Below are 24320 nucleotides of genomic sequence, written 5' to 3'. Positions count from 1 at the left end.
AGTTAATCTACAAATGGTAAGTGCATGTGCATGCAAAACAGATTTTTATTTATGTTGAGATATATATGTATATATAAAAAATATGCACACACACACATAGGCTAATGTTGATAATGATATCAGATGACAGAGATAATTAACTGGAATGAAAGCTAAAGAAATAAGATCAATTCAAGCCTGAATAATTTTAATATTAAAATTAAATTTAATATTAATTCAAGATTAGTTATCAGATTTATAAGTAATTTACAAGGCTGCTGGACAGAGTTTTGTAACTGAAGAATTGTTTTTTATTGTTTTTCATTATGTCTTTTCATTTTTACCACTTGAAATAAATAATTGTTTATTAAACATCTTTTTTATACCTGATTCTTAGTTAGAAGAATATCCAACTAAAGGAAATGTTTACTTTTATATTCAAAAGTAAATTTAAGAACATGTACTTTTATACTTGAGTAAATATGATTAATGCATAATTTGACTTTAAGCAGAGTATTTTTATAGAAGAGAACTTGCACTTTTACTTAAGCGATGCATTTCTGCACTTCTGCCACCCTTTGCAATGGGTAAATCTTTAAATTGTAAACTGTGCAATGCCTTGATACTCACCTCTCCGTATATCTGTCTCTTTCTTTCTGTCTCTCTGATTGCTGATCACTGCAATCATAATGATTCTCTCTCTCTCTCTTTTTCTATATATATTTATATATATCTATATCTTCTTCGTCTTTCAGCTGCTCCCGTTAGGGATTGCCAGCGGACCATCTGTCCGCATATGGATTTGGCAAAATTTTACACTGGATGCCCTTCCTGACGTAACCCTCCCCATTTAACCAGGCATTAATTTACTCTTGTTTCTATTACTCAAAATATCTGAATGTGACAACTTTGAAATTAGGTGAATGCTTTCAAAGGACACTGTATATTGCAATGTTTAGCTATATTTAAAAAAAATAAGTACATTTCTGTATTAGTGTATCACAATTGAAAATTTGAGGAAAGCACTACGTCTGTTGTATTTACGGATATAGAAGAGCCTCATTGTTTACCTTTTATTGTCATTTTCTGCAGGTTTAAATTGCTTGAGTCACATTGAGATCGTTAATTTGAATTTTAAATTTACAAATCTAGACTGTTTCCTCCTTAAATTGTAACAGAGTGATGTATCGCCATGGATCATCTTAAAGGGTTTGAATTCCCCTCATCATAGTTTTAAAAAATAAGGGCTCCCAAACAGAATCTTGCATAGGGCCCCCAAAAAGCTAGAAATGGCCCTATTGAGTATATATATATATATATATTTTTATATATATATTTATATATATATATATATTTATATATATATATTTATATATTACTGCTATTGGTTTTCTCAGTGTTTCCGCACCTGCTTTTTCCAAGCCAAAAGGTTATCTGAATTTTCTGTAATAAGGGGACTGTTGACAAAATGAAAACTACATCATAATTGTTTCAGTTCTGCAGTATTTGTGTTTCATCAATCTTAATGTATTGTGGCACCTCTGCCATGGTTTTCTTCTGTTTTAAGGTTGATCCTGATTGACACCTGAGCAGGTATGATGACTTACTGTATAATATCATGCATTTTATGAAGTCATGTGTGGCACTATACAGTATTTTGCTTCATAAAATTGGGGTTATGCACCTACAAACTTTTTCATTGAAATCTCTTCTTCAAGCATCACTTGCCTCCATATAATGTTGAACTAAGCCATATTATGTTCTTAAACATCTCGTCACAAAAGAAAAGTTCATAGGGGAAACATAATTTTGCTAATTAATAAACACAGATTAGCCTTAATGTTTGAAAACAAAAGGATATTTTTCAGGTTGTTCTCTTTAAGTAGGTTAGGAGACAATGGTGAATAACCAGTGATTTTTATAACTTTTGAAAGAAAAAAAAATAAAGTGCACACTATGCTCATGACTTCCAATTAAACATGAAGAAGGTTACTTGTGAGTTTGGCTGAATAATACCGTATTGATCAGAAAATATAATTAAACATGACATTGATTTCTTTGCTTAATTGGAGAAACATGTCATGAAGCTACTAATTAGTCTGATAAACTGAGCTCACTTTGTAAAGAAGAGTTTTCTACAGCAAATTCTGTTCCACCTAAAAATGTACTGCTACTAAGAAGAATAAGCCAAAGCCAATGATCTGTTAGGGTGAAGTAAAGTTGATCATTTATGTCAGCACAGTCCCAGAGACCTACAATTAAATCCTGGCATTGACTCAGCCTGTGTGAACTTTGCACATTTCTGTCCGCCTAGACGGGTTATCCTCAGTAAGCCTTCTTCCTACATTCTAGATAAAGAAGGTTAAGTGTAATGACGACTCTAAGGTGGCTCTTTATAAGTGAGTGAGCGATGAATAGTTGATCTATCCAAAGTCGATGATTTTCACTGCTTTGTGCTGCCAAGATAAATTACTCCTCTGTGGTGAATTACATTGGTTTTGTGAATTGTATGACTTTATTATTATTATTTTCATTAATATGTAGAAGTTAAACTCCAATCCTGTTTCTTTATTACTCTTATCTTTTGCCTTAGAACCTCACAGGTTTATTTTCTCCAACATCCCACCAACTGGAGTTTTCATTTTCTTGTGTTCCCTGGCCATTTGAATTTAGTTTGTAATTAAGCTGGACATTAAGATTCTCTAATGCTACAAATAACTGTTTTTCAGTTTTTTATTTTCTTTTTGTAACTGTGCTTAGCTACTAATATTATAAAGCCATTTGAGCTATTTTCAGGTCTGAAAAGGTGCTTTATACATAAATGTTGTTTTGTTTGGATTGTTAAACTACATTTCTTTTCAGCTGAATGGTGTTGTACCACTTGTTGCTTTTGGATAGCCTCATCACACTGTGGCTCATACGTGTTACAGAATTATGATTAATGCAATAATTAATTGATTTATCTTAATAAACTTTTTTATGGTTTGCCACTATATTGTCTTTCCTGTAAATGTGTTTGAACTGTGTGAAAGGAAGAATGTAATTTTAGGAGGAAACTCCTAAATACATAAGGAAACTCAGGCCTGATTTTTTCTTCCTCCAGGATCTAAATACAATACTACCAAAGGCTCAGATGGGCTGCCAAATATGTAATACAAAATGAATTAGGTCCCTCATAGGACAGTGGTTGAAGTAAGAAAGTGTGACATACAACTGTGAAGGAAAGATTTTGAGCTGCTGGTTTGACAGGTCAAGTGGCAGTAAAAAAGCCATTGCTAAAATAGCAAAATAAGAAAGTGAGGCTTGTCTGGGTCAGGGACCACCACCAGTGTCAATGTACTCTGAAATTAAAACACAGAACCAATAAACAATTGTAGATAAGGACACTGCACAGTTGTTAAGCTTTGCTTGACACTGTTGTCCTGTGAGGTGCCTATCATCAATGCTGTTCTGTTGACTTCCAGAAACGCGTCTTCTGATTCTGTTGTGGCTTTATGGGTCTGTTGAAATTCCTCCAGTTCCTTTTGATGGTGTAGGAAACTAATCGCCCGGTTGTCTTTCTTTGTTATATTGCCATTATGATAGTAATACAGATAGTAATGTTATCCAAATAATGCTTTGGAGTTTTATATATGCAGAGGTTTTGTAAGTAATTTATAAAAGTTAAAATACCTGCAGGAGTTGTTTGCATTAACTTTCATGGCATAATTGACTTCCATTGCTGTGGAATAGCTATAATTTGTTAGCCTAAAGGCGTTTTTTGTATAACTCTGAAAATTACATTTTTTTTTTAATATCTGGCAATTTATCGCTTACCATATACCATTTAAGGTTAATCACTTGACTTGAAGTACTTAAATTTCAATAAAAACTGGAAAAGTGGGTGTGTTTTAAAACTTTTTACTGGTAGTATACAGAAATACTTTGTTTCAGATATTTCAAATGCTGTATCACAGGGGTGCAATAGCACAGCTGCCACAGCTGGAGGGAACTGAAGTGTAAGGAAGAACCTATATGATAGAAGAACACAGTAGACATATCAAACAGTAGAAAAATTGATTAACCATATGTTCATAATTAATATTACTAATGCAGAGGTGAATTCAGGAACATCAGAAATCCATACTTCCCAAAACCGCAACTACACAAAGTATACAGTGACTTGGTCAAGGGTAGTGAAACATCATGGGCAGTTTGGCATCATATCATTGGATGACTGTGTTTTAATAATGCACATTCTATCTATCTATCTATCTATCTATCTATCTATCTAGCAATTATATAGTGCCTTTCACTCCTGTCTATCTATCTATCTATCTATCTATCTATCTATCTATCTATCTATCTATCTATCTATCTATCTATCAGGCAGTAGTTTGTTATGGTAGTTAGTTATGTGGAATAGTAATTTTAAGTGTTAGTCACACAAGACGTCCCATGAAACCACCTGCTCTTTGAAGAAGTTTTAATTGGGTTGCTTATTTTGTATTTAATAAATCCACTCATTCTGTTTTGGAAACATTCCATTCATTTCTCATTAGGGTTTTGATTTTTAAAGCAAAAAGGGAAATAGATGAATCTGCGGTAAATGAGATCTGTTTTGAGTTGCTTTGTTCCTTCAGCATTTTCAAGTAGTATACATATTAGGCACAACACCTAAGTTACAATCTAGTGAAATGTTGTTTTCTTATTAAAAACTTGAGGCAGTTTGTGAAGGCTCATTCCTGCTTTTTACAACAATCCTAAATGAATTGTTTATTATTTTTAAGTTGAAATATTTTGTTAAAGAAATTAATCTTGGTGTATGTTAATTTGATTCTAATGTGAAGCATTTTTCTTGTAAAATTTAATAAATACCTAGCCTGTCTGCATTGAGTGGAACAGAACTGAAATGATTCCAAATGTGAAAAGAAAAGTTTTAGAACTTGCCAAAAATGTCCAGCAAAAATTTCAAATATGCCTTCTGCATTAGTGATGCATGCTTCTGACAACAAAACTAAACTGGAACAAATACATTTTATCACATATTCTTGGTGCTGGAGGTTCTCAAGGAATTATGTTTCCTGTTTGCCTATTGTGCATGGAGTTATAACATTTTCCACAAGCAAACTCCCAATCCACAGTTGTTCTATGCCTTTTTGTATCTTTAAGCTGAATATTTTCCTCCTTTAGTCTGTCTAGTTCTTTCATCAACACTTGCTTTCTGCCATAGCTTGTAACAAAGTATGCTCTGCACAAAAGTATGGCAAGTGTCTCAGTGCAATCTCAGATACTTATCAACATCAAACACAGAGAAGCTGATTATTATCACATTTTCTAATATTGTCATGTCTGCTGTGTCTCTGAGCATGCTGCTTTCCAGCATTTTACTTTAAGCCAGAACCCTGCTCCTTCCACTCTATGCTATTTGTTCCATGTGGAAACTGGTGTTGGCTTTGTACCAGTTACTCATATTTGTGTGAAAAGCATTGTAATACCTCTCCCAGTGATTTTAAATATATCTTTATGAAATCATGAACGATATGCCTGGTAAGGTATGGTCACTGTGGCACCTTTTGCATGTTACATTCTGCATTGTTGTTGTATGTTATATAGCCAGTGGAACAAGATTCATGCCAAGTGGCAGTGTGCTGTGCGGTACGTTAATGAAGCATACATATAAGCTTCATTGTACTTTATACACATAACAATAACACCGAACTGATTACACTACATTTTTTTATGAAAACCTTAATTTTTTTAAAATCCAAGGTCAGCTGTTTCTTGATATTAAGTTCATTATGCCAATCAACACTCAGCATTTCTTAATTTCTGTTGTGTGTTACGTGCATGCTGCTATAAAAATATACTGGTTAAATCCAATGGGGAGATTATGTGATAGAATTACGCCATGATGAAACATTGAGTCACTTTTCCTGAGGATATGGTAATAAAATAACACAGATGTCAACATTTTTCAGTGAGTAATTAATAATTAGCAGCTTTCATTGTTTGTTCTCATTAGAAATTTACTCAAGCCCATATTATTTCTGCAATCCATGACTGAAATAACTGCAGGGCCAACAGGTTTTTTTAGATTTGTCTATGATATTCTCCATCACATGTAGTGAGAGAATGTAAATTATTTTACCGTTTTGTTTGGTGATTGTCTAGTTGCCTATAGAACAGAGACAGCAGTTCATCCCCTGTTTGTATCATTTAAATACATCAGTTATAACAGTGACTGAAAAGGAGTTTTGAGGCAAAACAGATATACTTGAGAAAACCATGCCTCATGACTGATGGATTGCTGTGGAAGGAGACAAGCAGTGAGGGGAAGTACACAACTGGTCTCCTTTTATAATGGCTTAATTTCGCAAATTGTTTAGGTTTTTTCTATTTTCTTCTTAAATGGCATGGACATGCTGTTTTACTATATATGTGCAATGTCAACATGTAGATTAATGCTAAATATAAAATTCATGGCTTGAAAAGTTGACCAATTTGGTAAGTTATAAAGCTTTTCTTTTAATGTTTGAACCTCTGCCCTTTGATTTCCATTTTAAAATGTAAGCAAGCTAGATTTTTAATTCATTTATCAAAAATACTTCAGAAAACAATTTCATGATCTGTTTTATGCCATGAAGAGCTTTTTTGATAATATATAAGCTATATCTGTTGTAATTGTGACAAAAGTCATAAACAGATGTATTGGATTGTATCTCTTTTCAATAAAAACTTAAATAGAAAAAAAAAAAAAGAAAACAATTTCATTTGTCAAATTAGTATATACCATGATTGTGAAGAAATAACTTTGACTTCAAAAATACCAAACATCTTTTTTAAGCCGATTTGTACTGTCTACTGACCTGGATATAAAAGTTCCTAATTGCTTTTAAAACCATTGTGCACTTCTGTTTTCATGGATTTAATAACTTATCATGGCAGTGCAGTGACATATTGAATAGCCACAACTTCCTCCTAGCTTCATTATGCTACAGTCAAATCTTCCTCTGGTCAACTAAATACGGCTTACAGGCTTTTTGGTTTTCTCATTTGCACAGTGAAGCACTTTTTTGTCACATATTCTGAATAGCTTATGAAATAAACTCTTAAACATACTGCAGGAGAGCTGTTTATCTGTTGGCTACCTTGTTACTTGCACTTCATTGTTAATTAGCTGTGTAAAAGAAAGAGAGGACAATGATAAAGAGTTGGTGCTAAGATGGCCACCCCATATAACTGGATGTAGCAAAACCCATAAAAGCAAGCAATTATTGTGGAGTCATCACGGCAGACGCAATTTCAAACAGAAATGCCAAAGATGGCGGAGCTTCTAGCTTTCAGTTCTCCCTATAGGAATTGGTTAGTCCTGGTGCACTGACACTGGAAGTGACGTCAGAGGTGTTCTAGCCATCAGTCATCCATTCTGTTGAAGAAGAAAGATGGTAAGATGCAGTACCGGCCCCTGGTATGGTGGTGGAATTACAGTGACTAAAGCACCCTTCAGCTGTCCCATATTCGCAAATATTTGACAGCTGCTTCAAAAAAAAAAACAAATCTTAACAAGATATTTAGCTAAAACATCATAACATAACATTCTCCAATATACCCAATACATTCTAATTCAAGGCTGGGGAGACTGTAGCCCATTATGACAAGATCAGGTGCAACACTAGGACCAGTCCAGGCAGGGCCACTAATCCGTTCAGGAGTATGTTATAATGTGTCCAAAATTAAATAAAAATAAATAAATAAGGTAATCAATACTCTTTCATGCACTGAGAATTGTGAAGAAGAACTATCTTGCACTCATACAGATTAACACAGCTGGTAATTTCTGAAGAAGCAAACAGAGTCTAAATACGACAGACTGGGGAGTAAACTAGAGTGATAAAGGGTGTCTCATGATTGATAGATGTGTTGTCAGTGCTAAGGTACAAAAGCTAGTATTGGTACCTTAATTAAAAGTGTAGTATTGACCCAACAATAATAGATATACAGTACAGACCAAAAGTTTGGACACACCTCCTCATTCAATGTGTTTTCCTTATTTTCATGACCATTTACATTGGTAGATTCTCACTGAAGGCATCAAAACTATGAATGAACACATGTGGAGTTATGTACTTAACAAAAAAAGGTGAAATAACTGAAAACATGTTTTATATTCTAGTTTCTTCAAAATAGCCACCCTTTGCTCTGATTACTGCTTTGCACACTCTTGGCATTCTCTTGATGAGCTTCAACAGGTAGTCACCTGAAATGGAAACTAGAATATAAAACATGTTTTCAGTTATTTCACCTTTTTTTGTTAAGTACATAACTCCACATGTGTTCATTCATAGTTTTGATGCCTTCAGGGAGAATCTACCAATGTAAATGGTCATGAAAATAAAGAAAACACATTGAATGAGGAGGTGTGTCCAAACTTTTGGCCTGTACTGTATTACAGTATGTTCACAGTAACTCTCCCCTGGTTTGTGTCTGTCATGGTCAGTCGTGTACATGACAAAAAGTGCGAATAAAGGAAACAGTACAATACTCTGGGTGGAATTTGTTCATCAAAATGTGGTCCTCTGTAAATTGCATATTCCAGGTTTTAGAAGTACTTTCTCAGTGAATGGTGCTGTATACAATGAATCAGATGACTGATGGATTGAATGAAGCATATCTGCGAACAAGCGTTCATCTTTTTTTCAAAGTTTAAAGGCAATTCAAGAGATTAGAATAGACTATAGCTGGAACATATGGCTCTAGACAAGCATGCATTTCTGCAGTGATGTCTCCAATCCTTTCATATTTTTTATCTAGATCTTCTTTAATTGAAGGTTTTGATACAGTCCTGAGAATGTGTTGATTCACTATAACACCATTAATCATGTGTCACAAATATAATTTGCTACTAATATGCACAACCCCTGAGCAAAAGCCGGTCTTTACCCTTACAGCACGCATGTATTGTCTTTCTGGCATTTGGCTTGCATTTCATTCATACTTTTAGAGCAGAAACACTTTTTTCATATCTAATGTAAAAGAAATTTAATTACTCTTCAACAATTAAAAAGAGTAAAACCTTTTAGACTTCTGCAATGAACCTACATCCAATTCATGGTTGGCTCCTGTCTTGTGGTTAATGGTACCACACTATAATAGATGAAAGCAGTTCTGAAAATTAATGAACAGCTAGACTGTATTTTTTTCCTGAGAACTGCATTATTATTTCATAAGTGCATCTTTTATACTGTGTGTGTCATTGAAGGAGGATTTTTTTTCTCCACTTGATCTCTCAGAACACACATTGGAAATATTTGCATGTGTCTCAGGTGTTTTCAGCTGAAATATCTGGACAGTCCACTCTGTGTTCAGTATTACTGCTGATTGTTCTAGTGTTCCCCTTAGTAGCATATCAGCAACCCTGCACCTTAATATCTTATTAGAGAAAATGAATTACTCAGTACAGCAAACAGTGCATTATACAAATCAAGGCTATTTGTCTGACTTATAATAATATATATTATTCTCTAATTCTCACATAGTCTCAGTGGCACAGTGGTATGCATAGCTGGCATATGGCTCAAGGAAAATGGGTTTGAATCCCAGCCCAGTTTTTGTCTGATTGAAATTCGCTTGTTCTCCCCTCATCTGTGTGGATTTTCCTCCCATCTCTCAAAGAAATGCAGGCATGGGTAATGGACAATTAAACGGATCCATTGTGAGTGCATGGAGATATGTGTTTGATTGTGGCCTGGCATCCCGGCCAGGTTTAGTTTCTTTTTTGTGCCTGATGTTCTTAAGGCAGGTTCTAATTCCTGCCTACACTTAACTGGGTTTTAGAATGAATGGATGAATAGTCTGTTGACTATAACTACTCTTTTATTGGGACACTTATTACTTCATCAAATGGCCAAAAAGCATACAGTATAAGATAGCATTTCCTAAAACTCTTACATCCACTTAATCTAGTGCAGAGTGGCAGGTGACTAGCTCCTGTCTTCCTGTCAGACCTATTAAATTTTATTTAAAATGCAAAACAAGCTTCTTTAAGTTTACAAATAATATAGGGTGGTCCAGATCTAATTATGCAATTTTCATTATGCTATAACTTATTAAGTGTATTACATAGAAAATCACCCAAAAAATCCTGGACCATCGAGAAGTGTGCAAACTGACGGCATGAAGAATCGTCTTCACGCCGAACTGGAATTGTCCCCGCATAAATCAAAGTTATCCAAACGACCTAGATCTGCATAATTAGATCTGGACCACCCTGTATTGTCTGCCCTGGGTTGAACTATAATCCTATCCAAGGTTTATGCCAATTTTGTGCTCAGTCCTGCCGGATAGGCTCTGGTCCATTATGGTCCGGTCCTAGATTCAGTGGGTTCAGTAAATGTAGAATTACAAAATGAATTCTTGTCACTTTTAAAGTAACTGACACAATTCATGCTTTCCCAGGTTAAAAAAAATTAAACAAAAGTTACAAGGTACACATACATGCACATTTTTTAGCAATATTTTAAAAAGACTAATGGAAATGAGACTGGAGGAATTAAATGAGTGTGATATCTGAAGTTAAGACCAGTCACAAACATCTCAATGTCTGCTTGCAAGACCTATACAGAAATAGAGCAGCACTTTTCCTAAGCAATTTCGAAGGCATGAATATTTAAATAATAATCAGGCTTGACAAAGCATGGAAGTAAAATACTCCTTTCACTGCAACCCCTTACACCACACTCGATCTGGCCACTAGCTTCAGAAGACCTGCTTATAGCCATGACACATTTTGTTGTTCTTCCTTGGTGTGTCTCTGTCAGAGGGAATTAATTCACACTCATGAGATGTAGTTTAGAAAACACTGACGGCTCTGAGATCAATAATTTCTACATGTACATCTGCATTTATTTTTCTAAAGGAATGTGAACAGAACAGGATGGCTTAGGGGTATGCAAGTGTATTGAAATAATCATTTCAAACTTGCTTGTATAGCAAAGCAAGAGTTTCACTGATTATAGCCAATATCCAAAACAGTATTTGTGTTTTCTTAAACTAATAAACCACTTAATTGGTTGAAATAGTTGAAAACAGCCATTTGCTCAGGTAGATTTATATGGTTGGTTTCTGTGACAAAATGCAGTGTTTCATTCTAGAGAGAGAATTCTATAGAGGTTTAAACTGACCATTTAAATTGCATTATGCAATATATCCTTTATATTTTTAAGCACAGTGAACTTCAAAAAGAATGCAAATTATGATTTTTTTCTTTGGTTTTAGCTCTTACTCTTAAATCTCTAACATTCATGGATAAATGTCTAATTCATTAAAAAAGAATAATTTTATACTAGTTTTACTATAGATTTTTTTGTTGTTGTTTTTCTACTTTGCCTATCTCTACAGGTTGCCTGTTTAATGCTAACCGATTGCATAAATGCCACATTCATACAGATTCCCTCTCTATTATGTGTAAATGCAGACAGATGTTTCATGAATACAAGTAAAGCATTGTTTTGTCTTCAGCTGACAGAACCTAAATGGGAAGCCGAGTGCCTGATTATTATCTTTATACACGTTGGCAGAGTCTTTAAATTTTAAATGACCTTCATCGATTCACAAACAAGTCCAATTGATTTTACTCTGAACTAGTAAAGAAACAATCATTTGGTTTTAAACTGGTTTCAAGATGAAAATCAATCCCTAATCCCACTGCCCAGTTGAGCTGTAGATTTGCCTCATTTTATGATATTGTGTGGCATGCACTTTGTCTTTCAAGGCAACTTGGAGGCTTGCTGAGCCATAATCATTCCTTGAGTTAAAGGTACGTGTCACAACTTAATATCGCTTAGGGTATAAATAAAGGACAAATAAACTATCACTGTTACAAAACTAAGTTATGGTGTCATTTCACAACCTTTGGGCAAGCTCAGATCCAAACATGCAGAGAGGGGAATATCATGAAAGTAAAACAAAGCAAAATATTAATAGAATGAATTAACCCTTTCCTGCCTGCCAGATATGCATGTGGGACACCTCATCTCAAAAGTACTTATTACTTCCACAGCACATGGCTGCTTTTGTGCACCATTAGTTGTCTTTTTTAACTCTAGAGTCAGGTAGTTTATATGGTTTAGCTAAATGTTTCACATCCACTTCTGCTTGTTTAAATACAAACTAGATGTCCAAACAACTTTAACTGGCTCCTCTCAGTTTGGAGAAGCATCCCATATGGCCCAACTCCTCATTCTATTACATATGGTCCAAATCCTCATTCTGTCTTGGAGACTGAGCCCACCATTTTGCTCTTATGGGCTTGCTATCTCATTTCTTTTTTGACCATACGTGAAGATGAGGATGTAGACTTAATGGTAACTGAAAAGTTTTGTCCAAAGACATAGCTCCTACCTCTCTGCTACAATCTCGGACAATGTCTGTAATTTTTTTCCTAATGCACCAATTCATTGGTCAATCTGACTACCACTCCTACACTTCCTTTTCAACAAGACTTCAAGGTGTAGTTCAAGTTCTCTAGCTAGGGTTTCCATGACAGATTGGTTAACGAGATGGGAATAAGAGCAACCTATAAACAATTTTCACAGAAGTTTTTAATTAAATAAAAGAGAACCTTTTGTGAAATAGGGATGCTGCAATTCACTCTAAGATCAGGCCTAGTATTGCTATTTTTCAGTGAGTGCTTTGGCAGCCAGGTGACCCATGTAGCCTGGTCAATCTCAGTATGGAAAGAATGCATGAACTCACCGTGTGAGATTACCACCTACAAGATAAAGAGTGAGGGTCTAGTGATAGACAAGAATGGGATTGACTCAGGCACACTTAAATTTGGTGCTAGAAGTTTATTCACACTTCCCATCAAAGGTCAAGTCTGTTGCTGTACCTTCCCCTTCTTGCTTTTTTAGCTTGCTTTTGAAATTAGTTAATCTCAGAAGGCATTTTGCAAAAAAAAAAACCCAAAAAACACCAATACACAGATAGCATTCATAATACAATAAATACTATATACCAATGCAGTAAGATCATTAAATCTTATTCTGTACCTAATGTTAGGAACTCCAAAAAACATGAAAAGGTAAAGGAAATTGAACTGCAGTGTACTATTTTTAATCATCATCGGTAGCCTAGAAACAATCAATATTTACTTTTCTATTTAACCTGTCGACATTTCTTTTTTAAAGAATATGTTTGGTATTTTTCAAGTTATTTCATCACAAAAATAGTATATATATATTTTCCACATAAGGTCTAAAGTTAAGTGTTTTATATATATATCTTGCCCATCCATGTGTTGTATAATGAAGCACAAAGCACCTATTCAAAGTAAAAACTTCAAAACTTACTGAATATGTCCAGTTTTCAAATTAAGATGGTAGTCGAGTATTGATTCACATCTTGTGAGTACACCCACATTGTAAAAAAACTTATATATGTCATTTATAGGAAGAAATGGCAATATTGTGAGATTCAGCCATTTTAAAGAAAGATCAACTGTGCACACTACCTTAGTGTTTGTCTTTTTCCGCTTAACCTTTCACCCCTCCAAACCTGTGGTGTGGTTTCCTCTTGAAAGACATAATCACAGAAAGCTGTTTGTGTGACATAATTGTTTTTTTTAATTTTTTAATTGTTGTTTTTAAATAGAAAATGTATGTTTACTTCAAGAAAAATAGCACCAGGAATATTATGCAAGGGTTATTTCCAGATCCCTCTTGTTGTCACAACATGGTCCACAAACATGAAAGGCATGTGTTTTTTTTTCTTTATTGAAAGTCAAAGAGGACATATCTCTCTATTATATAAAAAAAATCCTGGGATGAGATGGGACTTTTTCAGAGAGATACTTTCAAGTCCCGCAAGACGAGACTTTGTGCCAAGAGATTAAACCATGCCCGGGACCAGAAATAAAAAACAAAGAGTAGATGACAAAGTAGAAGGTTGTAAAGAGGTTCAAAAATGTTGGCGTAAAACACATGCAGAGCAGGTTAGAGATAATTTAAGTACTAAAATTAGAAAGTCTCAAAAAAATGATAGTAAAGATCGCATTAGCGCAAACAAACGTTACTTATTACTCGGTGAAATAACAGAACAGAGGAAAGAGATTAAATATATTGTTCAGATTTAAACTTTAAGTCAGAGACTTGTAGATCGTCTGATTCTTGTTGCCATCAGGAAAAAGTAGTGTTTGTTCCCAATGAAGAGGCGTATCCGCAAGAATTAAAAGATTTGTTGTTTGGTGAAAGTGAAATCCACATATGCGAGCGGCAGAGACGTGAAGTGGCTGGCGCATAGTGCAGGCCAAGATGTTGGTGAGCGAAGAGAGCAGGGGCAAAGCCCCCTAGTTTGGTTACATTTTTAAGCTTTTATTTTCTAGTGGTGCTTACCCCATTGCCTCCATTGTGAAGTGCCAGTGCAGGAAAGGGTATTTTTTAAAATGTATCAAAAATGCCTAACTTTAGAGCACAATTTTGTGTGGCAAATGCATAAGTACCATATGTGTGAACAAATTCCTTCAACTTGAAAAGTACTAAACTTATACTTTAATTATAAAAAAAATATTTCCAGCTGTCTCCATGCTCAAAGAAACTGACCTTAAATCGTGGACTAGTCAGTGTCTATGCAAAGTTTGCATGTCTTTTCTGCATTTGTTTGTCTTTGTATTCCACACAATCCCATCTATCAAGTATTCTGACCATGAAACCAGTGGCAACCAGTTATACTGTGATTGATATAACAAAGTTTGAAATATCTAGTAGTATTAATAATGTGTGTAGGGAGTACAGTTAAATTCTAACTTGTATGTCTGACTAACATGCAACAAATCATTACACACCAGCACCATGATAACAAGAAAACATTAAAAATGTCTACCTTCATGAATTGTGGTTTGTGCAGCTGCTCAAATCTATAAGACTGGGATCAAGTCATTGGTCTAATACCTGTCTGGTTGAGTTTATACATTCTCCTTTGGTCTATTTGAATTTTTCTCCTGTTTACTCTGGTTCATCTTTCACGTTTCAAAGATGTGGCAGATGAAATTTAACTCAAAAAAATTACACATAGGAAGTAGAAATGTTATGGTTGAATAGACAATAGGGGGTCTGAAAATTGAAAGTACACCTTATGAAAAGGATCTGCGAGTCATAGTGGACTCATCACTATCAACTTCCAGACAATGTTCAGAAGCCTTTAAGAAGGCTAGCAGAATGTTAGGTTATAGAGCACAATGTGCAGAGTACAAGTCCAAGGAGGTTATGCTCAAGTTTTATACCAAACAGGTGAGGCATCATCTGGAGTACTGTGTGTAGTTTTGGTCTCCAGACAACAAAAAAGACATAGCAGTGCATGAAAAGGCCCAGAGAAGAGAGACTAGGCTCATTCCAGGGCTACAGGGGATGAATTATAAACAAAGATTAAAAGAGACGAGCTTTTTCAGTTTAAACAAAAGACGATTAAGAGATGACATGACTGAAGTGTTTAAAATTATGAAGGAAATCAGTACAGTGAATCGAGACTGTTATTTTAAAATGAGTTCATCAAGAACACGGGGGCACAGATGGAAACTTGTTGAGGGTAAATTACAGAAACATAAGGAAGTTTTTCTGTACACAGAGAACCATAGACACTTGGAATAAGCTACCAAGTTGTGTGGTAGGCAGTAAGACTTTAGGGACCTTCAAAACTAGACTTGATATTATTTTGTGCAGAATTAAGTGGATAGGACAGGTGAGCTCTTTTGGGCTGAGTGGCCTGTTCTCATCTAGACTGTTCTGATGGTCTAATGTGTGTGGGTTAGATTAATTGGTAACTATATTGGCCCTGTATGAAAACATCAGTCTGGGTTTCCTCCTTACATCTAATGCTACCAGGAAATGCTTCCGCTTCCAATGATGCTACAAATGCAAATAAAACAAATACAAAATTCTCAGGTGGAGTCTGCCAATTTAAAATAGTGTAATCTTGGGAAGGAAACATGTATCTTTTGACTGGAATATAGATAATTTGGAGTGATTTAAGTAAAAATATAAAATGTACGTTCTTGCTTTATGTTAAAACTAAATGAGTTAGATGGGACCAGTACCCCTTATTATATTAAATATATAAAGTTTTAGAAGCCTCTACCTTAAAAGAGAAGTTTTTTTTTTTTGATAATATCAGTATTATAATACTGTCTTCTCTTTTACTCCGATAAGAAAATAGATCATACCTTGGTTATCTGAACAGCTGGCTTAACATCTGTGCATATGAAGGCAAAATTATTTTTCATGATTCCATGAAAGTTACTGAATATGTTTGTGCCATGTGTTCAATCTGGATGAGTTTGACCAACTGGTAACTTGTTAAAATTAAATAAATAAAATAATGTAAATAAATACAAATTGGCAATTTCTCTGTTAGTTAACCCTTAGTTAACTATGAGAGTACCAAGGGGAAAAAAACACATAGCATGTGACAATTATCTTTAATCCATTAGTCGTGATATTTATTGTTTTAATCTATCCTGTAGTTCTACGCCAGCTGTGTTACAATCAATAGACATCTATATTATTCAATTTTTTTTCTGTTTCTTTGTTTTCAGACATCTTGCATGTTCAGTTAGTCACTTAATATTTCCCTTGTTCTTCCCGCAGGTGATGTCATTGTCTATATCAATGATGTCTGTGTCCTTGGTCATACACATGCAGATGTTGTCAAGCTCTTTCAGTCAGTTCCAATTGGTCAGAGTGTAAACTTGGTGCTATGTCGTGGATATCCTTTGCCCTATGACCCTGAAGACCCAGCTAGTAGTTTGATGTCTCCAATGGGATTAATGGACAGACAACTAATGGTGAATGGAAGAAGTAGCTATGACCATTATATGGATTACATTTCACGGACACCTCGATTTGTGCAGGATCATGCAGAACAGCTGGCACAGCAGCCCTTACTCACTCACCCTGCAGAGAGTCATCTTGATGGCCAGTTACCCCCTCCTGTCCATGATGACAATGTATCAATGGCCTCCTCTGGGGCCACCCAGTCTGAACTTATGACCATAACCATTGTGAAAGGATCAGAGGGCTTTGGCTTCACCATAGCAGACAGTCCCACAGGACAGAGGGTAAAGCAAATTTTTGACGTTCAGGGTTGTCCTGGTTTATGTGAAGGGGACCTCATTGTGGAGATTAACCATCAGAATGTGCAAAGCTTCAGCCACAACCAGGTTGTGGATCTACTCAAAGAATATTCAGTGGGGACAGAGACATCATTGGTCATCCAGAGGGGTGGCGGTAAGTTAGACAGATTCTCTTACATTAGCTATTATGCATTCATTTTTATTTGGTTCTCTCTTACTTTCTTTTTAATGCTGTATGTCCAGTAGTGACTTGGAAGTCAGAATTATCTTTATTAATATTGCATAAAACCTCAATATCATTTACACAATAAATCTGAATAGAATGTGTTCTAAACCTAGCTGTAGATATATATACATGGGCTTAAATAAGCAATAATAGCAGTCTTTTCAGTGGACATAATCTTTCTCATATTTAACAATGCAGCAAAAAAAACTGATTACAGGAAGAAATGAAAATGTGCATCCTCTTAAGTGTTGTGGTGTCAAATGTGCCCAGAATTGCTTACCTGTCCTTCCTACTCCTGACATGCACTTTATATGTGTGTCTGGGTTTGTGTGGTTGTGTGTCTGTCTGTATATTTTCAAGTATATGTCACAAACAACAAAACTAAATTGGCTGTGGTCATCCTATTCTGGCAAAAATGTAGGTTAATGATACAGTACTGTATCAATAAAATGTGCTTGACTACAAGGAAATTAACACCCTTTATTAGTATCCATCTGGATGTTGGCCTAAAAATCTAAAGAACTGGAATTTAAGACAGTGTAATAAGAAGTCATACTTTCACAAAATTGTCTTTAACATATTTGGAGTACAGTATATTACATGGTCAAAATCCAAACTGGCCTTGTCAAGTAAGACACTTTGAATCAGTTTTACGTGTTTGGTATACTATTTTTGGAAAAACAGGTGCACAGACATTAGCCTGTTTTAAGGACACATACCCAATAAAATTGGAACAAATAGTAAGGTTCTTATGAATATGCATCTCATTTTACTGTTAAGTGTTCCTGGAGTGAAAGAGGAGTTGATCCCCCTTTGCCTAAACATTTTTTTTGGATATCCAGTTTTCTTAATTATTTAAAGATTATTTTATTATATTACTGACCTCTGTACCACTCAAACCAGTTGCACTTGCTTGCTTGGTGGTTTCTTTGATCACCTTTCTCTTGTTGCACTATTCGTGAGTATACTGTATGTGTGACTTCTGTACTTTGTTTTTTTTCCATATTGCTTTTAAATGTTTTTTTTCTGTCCAAATCACTTGCAAGGGATTTATATCAATATCAAGAACAATCCAGGACGTCTAAAAGGTAAAGAAGTGAACTTGACAAAATCATAATTTACCAAGCTTTGGTTCTTAACGAACAAGCTGCAGTACATTAGCATGTGATGTGGCTCAAACTGCTGCTATGATTTTATATTTTACTGTAATCCTGCACAATGTTGACTTTTTCATGTATTTATAGTAATATATTTCTTTCTGGAAATAGTCATTATTATTTATTTTTTTTTTATAAAATTTGCCTTATAGACTGATTGACAGAATAAACATTTGCTTACAATAATATGAAACATTTACTTGAAATGAAATGAAATTTACTTGAATATTTGAATTCATTAAAATCAATTTATTATTCATTTTGTCAAATGATATAGAACTAGGGATTTCATGAGATTACCGTATATACTCACGTATACAGTAAGTCGGTTCTTGAAACCTGAAAAATCAATCATAAAATCAGACACCAACTTGTACGCGCATTCAAAAATGCGACACATATATTTTTTTTATACTTCCTTGCCTCCTCCAATCTCACATTACTTTCTCAGACACATCGAACTTTGTTGCAGTTACCAATTTCTTTTGCTACTTCAACATAATTAATTTAATTATGGTTTGGTTTTAATTTTAAACCAGCTTTAAATTTTGTTCTGATCGAACGCTCCATCGTAAATAAGGGATGTTCTTACAGTAAAGGTGCATGAGGGCGTGAGATACATAAAACACAAATCAGTGCAAACATTGCTTCAGAATAGTTTGGGTATTACCGTGTGGTCACATAGGCACGAGAGAGAGAGAGGTTAGGAGCACGCGCTGATACAGAGCATTGCCTCACCCACATAGAAAAAAATCCCTTGTACCAATAGCTTAAGTTTTCCTCTTTCGACTTATATGAGCAACATTATAAAATACCAGAAATTATACTGTAAAATCAATTCCCGACTTATCTGCGGGAAAACTTATCCATGAGTATATACGGTAGTTAAGCCAATGTTTTCTATATATACAATTGATTTTATTTGAAGTATGGTACATCTTCAGCTTACAATTTAATAAAGTTTGAAGTGTTTAATCTTATTTGAAGTTGTAGCCACAAACTGCTTTGTTCAAGTTAGCAGCCTGCAGGACTAAGCTAAATATGTTTGCTTTCTGCTTCTCCTACATTTTGTTGTCATCAGCCTAGCCTTTGCTTCTTCAGTTTCTTTCATAAATTTTTAAAGGCATGAGTCGTTTAATTAAATCCATTTTGGTCCAATCTTTCTAACATTTGTAAATATTTTTAAGTGAGTGGCACTCTGCTTTTAATGCTCAGAATGAGCTGCACAAATGATGATACCTACTTTTGGTGAAATTTCCTGGTTTGACACAAGCCACTGCACCCCTCATGGCTAGATTTAGTAAATGCTCCTTTGGTTCTGGTAATTCACTGGTGTTTTGGAGGTGCTAAAACAGGACAAGACACCAGGGATAGGTAATATAAAATTCCTTAAGAATCAAGGTAAAAGCAATTCTGTCTCTGCATTGAAAGCACAAACTACTGAATCTCCACCAAACAAAAACCTTTACAAAACTTACACTAATATCTGCATAGCTAAAGGATACGTGGCGCTTCCTCTGGTTGTTCATATTGGAGCAGCACTTGATACAGTAAATACTTTTCTTATCTCAAGACACAAATGCATTAAAAATAGTTTGTTTTTGAATTTGGTACACATGATGAGGAAAGCATGTCCTCTCCATCTGCAATGTATTAAATATACACTTTTTTATTTGTATTTAGAATGCAATCATTTACAAAATTTTTCATTTTTCATAAATTAAGTCGTTTAAATATATGTTTTAGCTGCATCGTAAATGTAATTCTTGGCTGTTTTGGATTTGCATATCCTGATATACTGTGATTGGCTTATTTGCTTATTTCAACATAGACTATTAGAAAATAACAAATTTAATTTATTCTTGCATATTTACATCAAAATCTTTCAGTTGGCACAAGCCTTGGAGGATTGTTCTTAGAGAAAAATACCAGCATATCTTCAGTTCTCTCTCTGTTTCTCTTTGATAGATAGATAGATAGATAGATAGATAGATAGATAGATAGATAGATAGATAGATAGATAGATACTTTATTAATCCCAAGGGGAAATTCACATAATCCAGCAGCAGTATAGTGATACAAAAAAAAAAAACAACTTGCATATATCAGGATCTAACCAATGTACCAGACAGTGGCAACGTGCTGCATATTGGTCAGACAAGAATGTAAGAAATTCACTGTACAATGCACACATGACAATTTTGAACTTGAAATGCAGCTATTTACTATATTTTTCACCAAGTTCTGAAATGTTTGGCCTAACAAAACGTAACAGATTAATCAAGTTATTTAATGAGAATTCCTTACGAGAGCTATTTAATTGTTATAAGTAAAACCATAGAATTAAAATGTATATTTACTTTTCTAAATGATTGTATAAATGTGTGCAAATTTGATAATTAATAAATATAAGAAGAAAGGAAAATGGGTTAGGGTAAACCCTTTTTATTGCTGGTGGGGGAAAAAAATATGTCTAAATGACAAACATGTCAGGTTTAGCATTGTTTGCTAACTATACGTTAACTGGCAACACATCAGAACTGGGGCTACCCAAGTAAATAATAGTTAGTTACTGATCTGTAATAAGCCCCCAGCAATTACCCTATTTACTCTTAACAGGACTTATAAACCACCAATGATGCTTTCAGCTAAAAGCAACCTCTGGTTAATTTAATAGTCACTTACTGTCATGTTATAAGTGACTAACAGCTCTAACTAAAGTTTGCCCTTAAAGGCACTATTATTAAGTGTCACTGAAATAATACTCTCACCTGCATCACCGCCATAAGACAGCATAGCTGTATAACCCTCACCAATCCTCCTGTAAGACACCTCTTGAATTGTTTGATCACCACACACATACTCACTGTGCTAAACACCTCAGTTCAGAATTGGTCCACTGGTCCTGTGCCTGTGCCATAGCTGACAACCGCAGCAGGACTTCCTTGTTTTCCCAATTAGACTATACTTAAACATTGGCGCCCACATGACTTGCAGATGTACCAGCTGTACTTATTTGAAAAGTTTATTAATTTGGTCAGTATACTTTTTCCTTAATAATAGTATAATTATTATTAAGTGTCACCCCAAAATTTACTGAAATAATACTCTTACCTGACCAACCTTTTTCTTCAAATATGCAGAAATTATGAATAGCAAAATATGCAAATATGTACTGTACATTAGTTTATATAAGGATGACTTGGGTGAAGATCTTTAGTATTTTTTTCCTTTGTCCAGCACAATGCATAATATATTGAACTGGAAAATAAAAATAGCAAAAGCAACCTTGCTTTGTGATGAATGCTCAACAAACATCCTAAACAGATTTTTTTTAGCATTCGGCAAAAACTCTTCCCACCTTTTCTTCTGAAATAAAGATATTTGAAGACTGTACAAGCAGCTTTAGCTGGGGGTTATATACTTTGATCAAGTATGGTGAAGTTATCAAAGCTAGAGAAAGCTAGTTTCAAAATGATATAAATGAAAAGAAATAACTGATGTAAAAACAGCTTTTTGATCATATTTTTAGGTTTCACAATTTACACTGATTAGATGTTTGTGAAAGTAGCTGATAATTTACCTAGTAAACATGCTCATTAATTTTTTTTCATATGGTTTTCTTTTCAGTATTATTTTATTTAGTAGCATAAGTATTTGAAAAAGTATCTTTATTTTTTATTTGTGATTAGGTTGCTTGTTTGCATAGCATTTATTAATAACTGATGTACTCCCACGTTGGAATAGTAGTGGCATATATACTGTTGAGTCCTCTCATGTCCCTCACATTGCTTGACCACTCGCCACATTCTTAAACTCTGAAACCAGAAAAATGTAAGAATCCAGACTTGAACTCCAACTTGTATAAATGTATAAAATTCCACTTCCTTACTTTGTTTACTCATAAAAAGGACATTACATTCTGAGTAGCTTAATACTTCTTTTACTTTTTAATCTTAATTAACCCATAAAACATATAATTAATATTTCCTTATACATTTCCTTATTTCTAATTCCATTTTCATTTGTATTTATAAAGCTTTCAGGATTAATAGTATGTTAAGCATAAGACAAACATCTTTGTTGAAAAGTTCATTTTTATCTAAAGCACACAAAAGAGGAACTTTTTTTGTTTAATTTGAATATCTTGTCTTTGTATTCAGCCCATTATTTTTAAATCACTCATCTTAAAGATTACGGTTTTACATGTTAAATTTTGTTTTCCTTGATATATGCATACCCTCAGTCCATTATTTCTGACCCAGTTCGATTCTTCTTTGTTATTGGGCTAGGGCGGTCTAGGCAACTAAAATAATTTCTAGGTTAAAGCTTATAAAAACATGAGAGGAAAGTCATGATTATTTATTGAAATGTACGGTTTAGTTAACATTGCAATTAATGAGGTGGAAAGTAGTGTGAAAAATAAAATATAGCCATCAGTCAGAAATTACTAAAAAGAAAAGAAGTATTAGTCCTGCCGGGAAAGGCCACCTCCTGCCAAAAGCAAATATTTACAAAAATTAAAAGTAAGACCCAAAACCGCCGCCTTCGCGAAAACACCCATCCACCCATTTTTTTAATCCACTTTTTCCTTAACAGAGTTTTGATGAGTCAGAGCAAATGATGACAGAACAATGGTCTGAAAACAAGGCCATTTTATTATAAAGCATTGAATATAAATGCTTCATACTTTATATACAGTAAAATAAATAATTAAATGTATAGTTCACTTTTCGGCTGACTGAGTCCTTACAGAGGCAGTCACTGGACATAATTGGCTTTATAGTGAGGCCATCACATAGCCTGAATATAGCCTGTGTCATAAAGGTGCTATATAGGCGCCTGACCCAGCACAGATTCCCACGGAGGCACGTGTAAAATCAACAGGCTTTTTATTTCTTTCTTCAGCCGTGGGGCATGTCTTCCCCATGTCCCACCGGCCCAACACAGTCCCAAAACACAATTCAGCAATCAACCAACCCTTCCTTTGGCACCACCACTCCTCTCAGGCAACCTAATCCTCTTCCTTCCGATTCTGGCTCCTGAGTGGTGGATGCTGGCCCTTTTTATAGCCCACCCGGAAGCGCTTCAGTTGCTTCATCACCTGTGGCTAATTGCACTTCCGGGCGGGGCTGTAGAGGTGTCCACAAAGGCTCTGGGGTCCATGCAGCACCCCCTGGTGGCCACCCCAGATCCCCACAGGGTTGTGGAGAACTCCATCTCCCATGGAGCCCTGCGGGAACTGAGGCACCAACGTCACCCAGGGAGGCTGCCATCAAGCGTCCCGGGGGAGGTACTGAGGAGCCCACGGCTGCTCCCCCAGAACATATGCAGAAGGGGCATCCCGGCTGGGCATGGGACCTGATCGCCTGCCACACGTGATACAAATATAATTAGCAACATGAACAGATACAGATGTTATAAAACACATTAATTTGTACATATGAGTGCCCCAGAATCACAAAAACTGTTTAAATAATGTTTGTAATATATTTCTCATATGCTAAAGTCATGCATGCTTAAAGAGTTGGTAAACTCTGTTTCCCTGTATGAGTGAACCCAAAGATGGTCTGGTACATCTCCCAGTGTTAACACTCATTGGCTCAAGTTATTATTCCTTATTTGTAAAATGTTCATTAATCCATACACTTTATTTTTGTTAGTATTTTATTAGTTTAATAAATTGTATTACAATGAATTATAAACAAAACAAGCAAAAGTTAAAAAATACAGTTTCTATACACTATAAATTCAAAACCAGCAAGCATCCCCTAATCAATTCAGCAAGCTATGATATATGAATTAAAAACCTAGCATGTTCTGATATCAAAAGGCCTAGTTCATTTATTTTAAT

General features: G+C 34.9%; 1 protein-coding gene across 6 annotated transcripts in view; it reads left to right on the top strand.

The window, feature by feature from the left end:
- The window catches only part of magi2a (membrane associated guanylate kinase, WW and PDZ domain containing 2a), a 1205404-nt gene that overhangs the window by 1025702 nt on the left and 155382 nt on the right, over window positions 1-24320 (top strand). For 5 of the 6 annotated variants that reach the window (XM_039761046.1, XM_039761045.1, XM_039761050.1 and 2 more), the window contains exon 10: window positions 16599-17237. The exons of the other annotated variant lie outside the window; for it this stretch is intronic. In XM_039761046.1, coding sequence (XP_039616980.1) covers window positions 16599-17237 — 639 coding nt within the window. The remainder of the gene's footprint in view (window positions 1-16598; window positions 17238-24320) is intronic. 6 annotated transcript variants of the gene reach the window in all.

Source organism: Polypterus senegalus, chromosome 8 (genome assembly GCF_016835505.1).
Source record: "Polypterus senegalus isolate Bchr_013 chromosome 8, ASM1683550v1, whole genome shotgun sequence".
NCBI classification, from domain to species: Eukaryota; Metazoa; Chordata; class Cladistia; order Polypteriformes; family Polypteridae; genus Polypterus; species Polypterus senegalus.
Note: the sequence above shows the minus strand (reverse complement) of the source record. Positions and strands in the feature narration are given on the sequence as shown.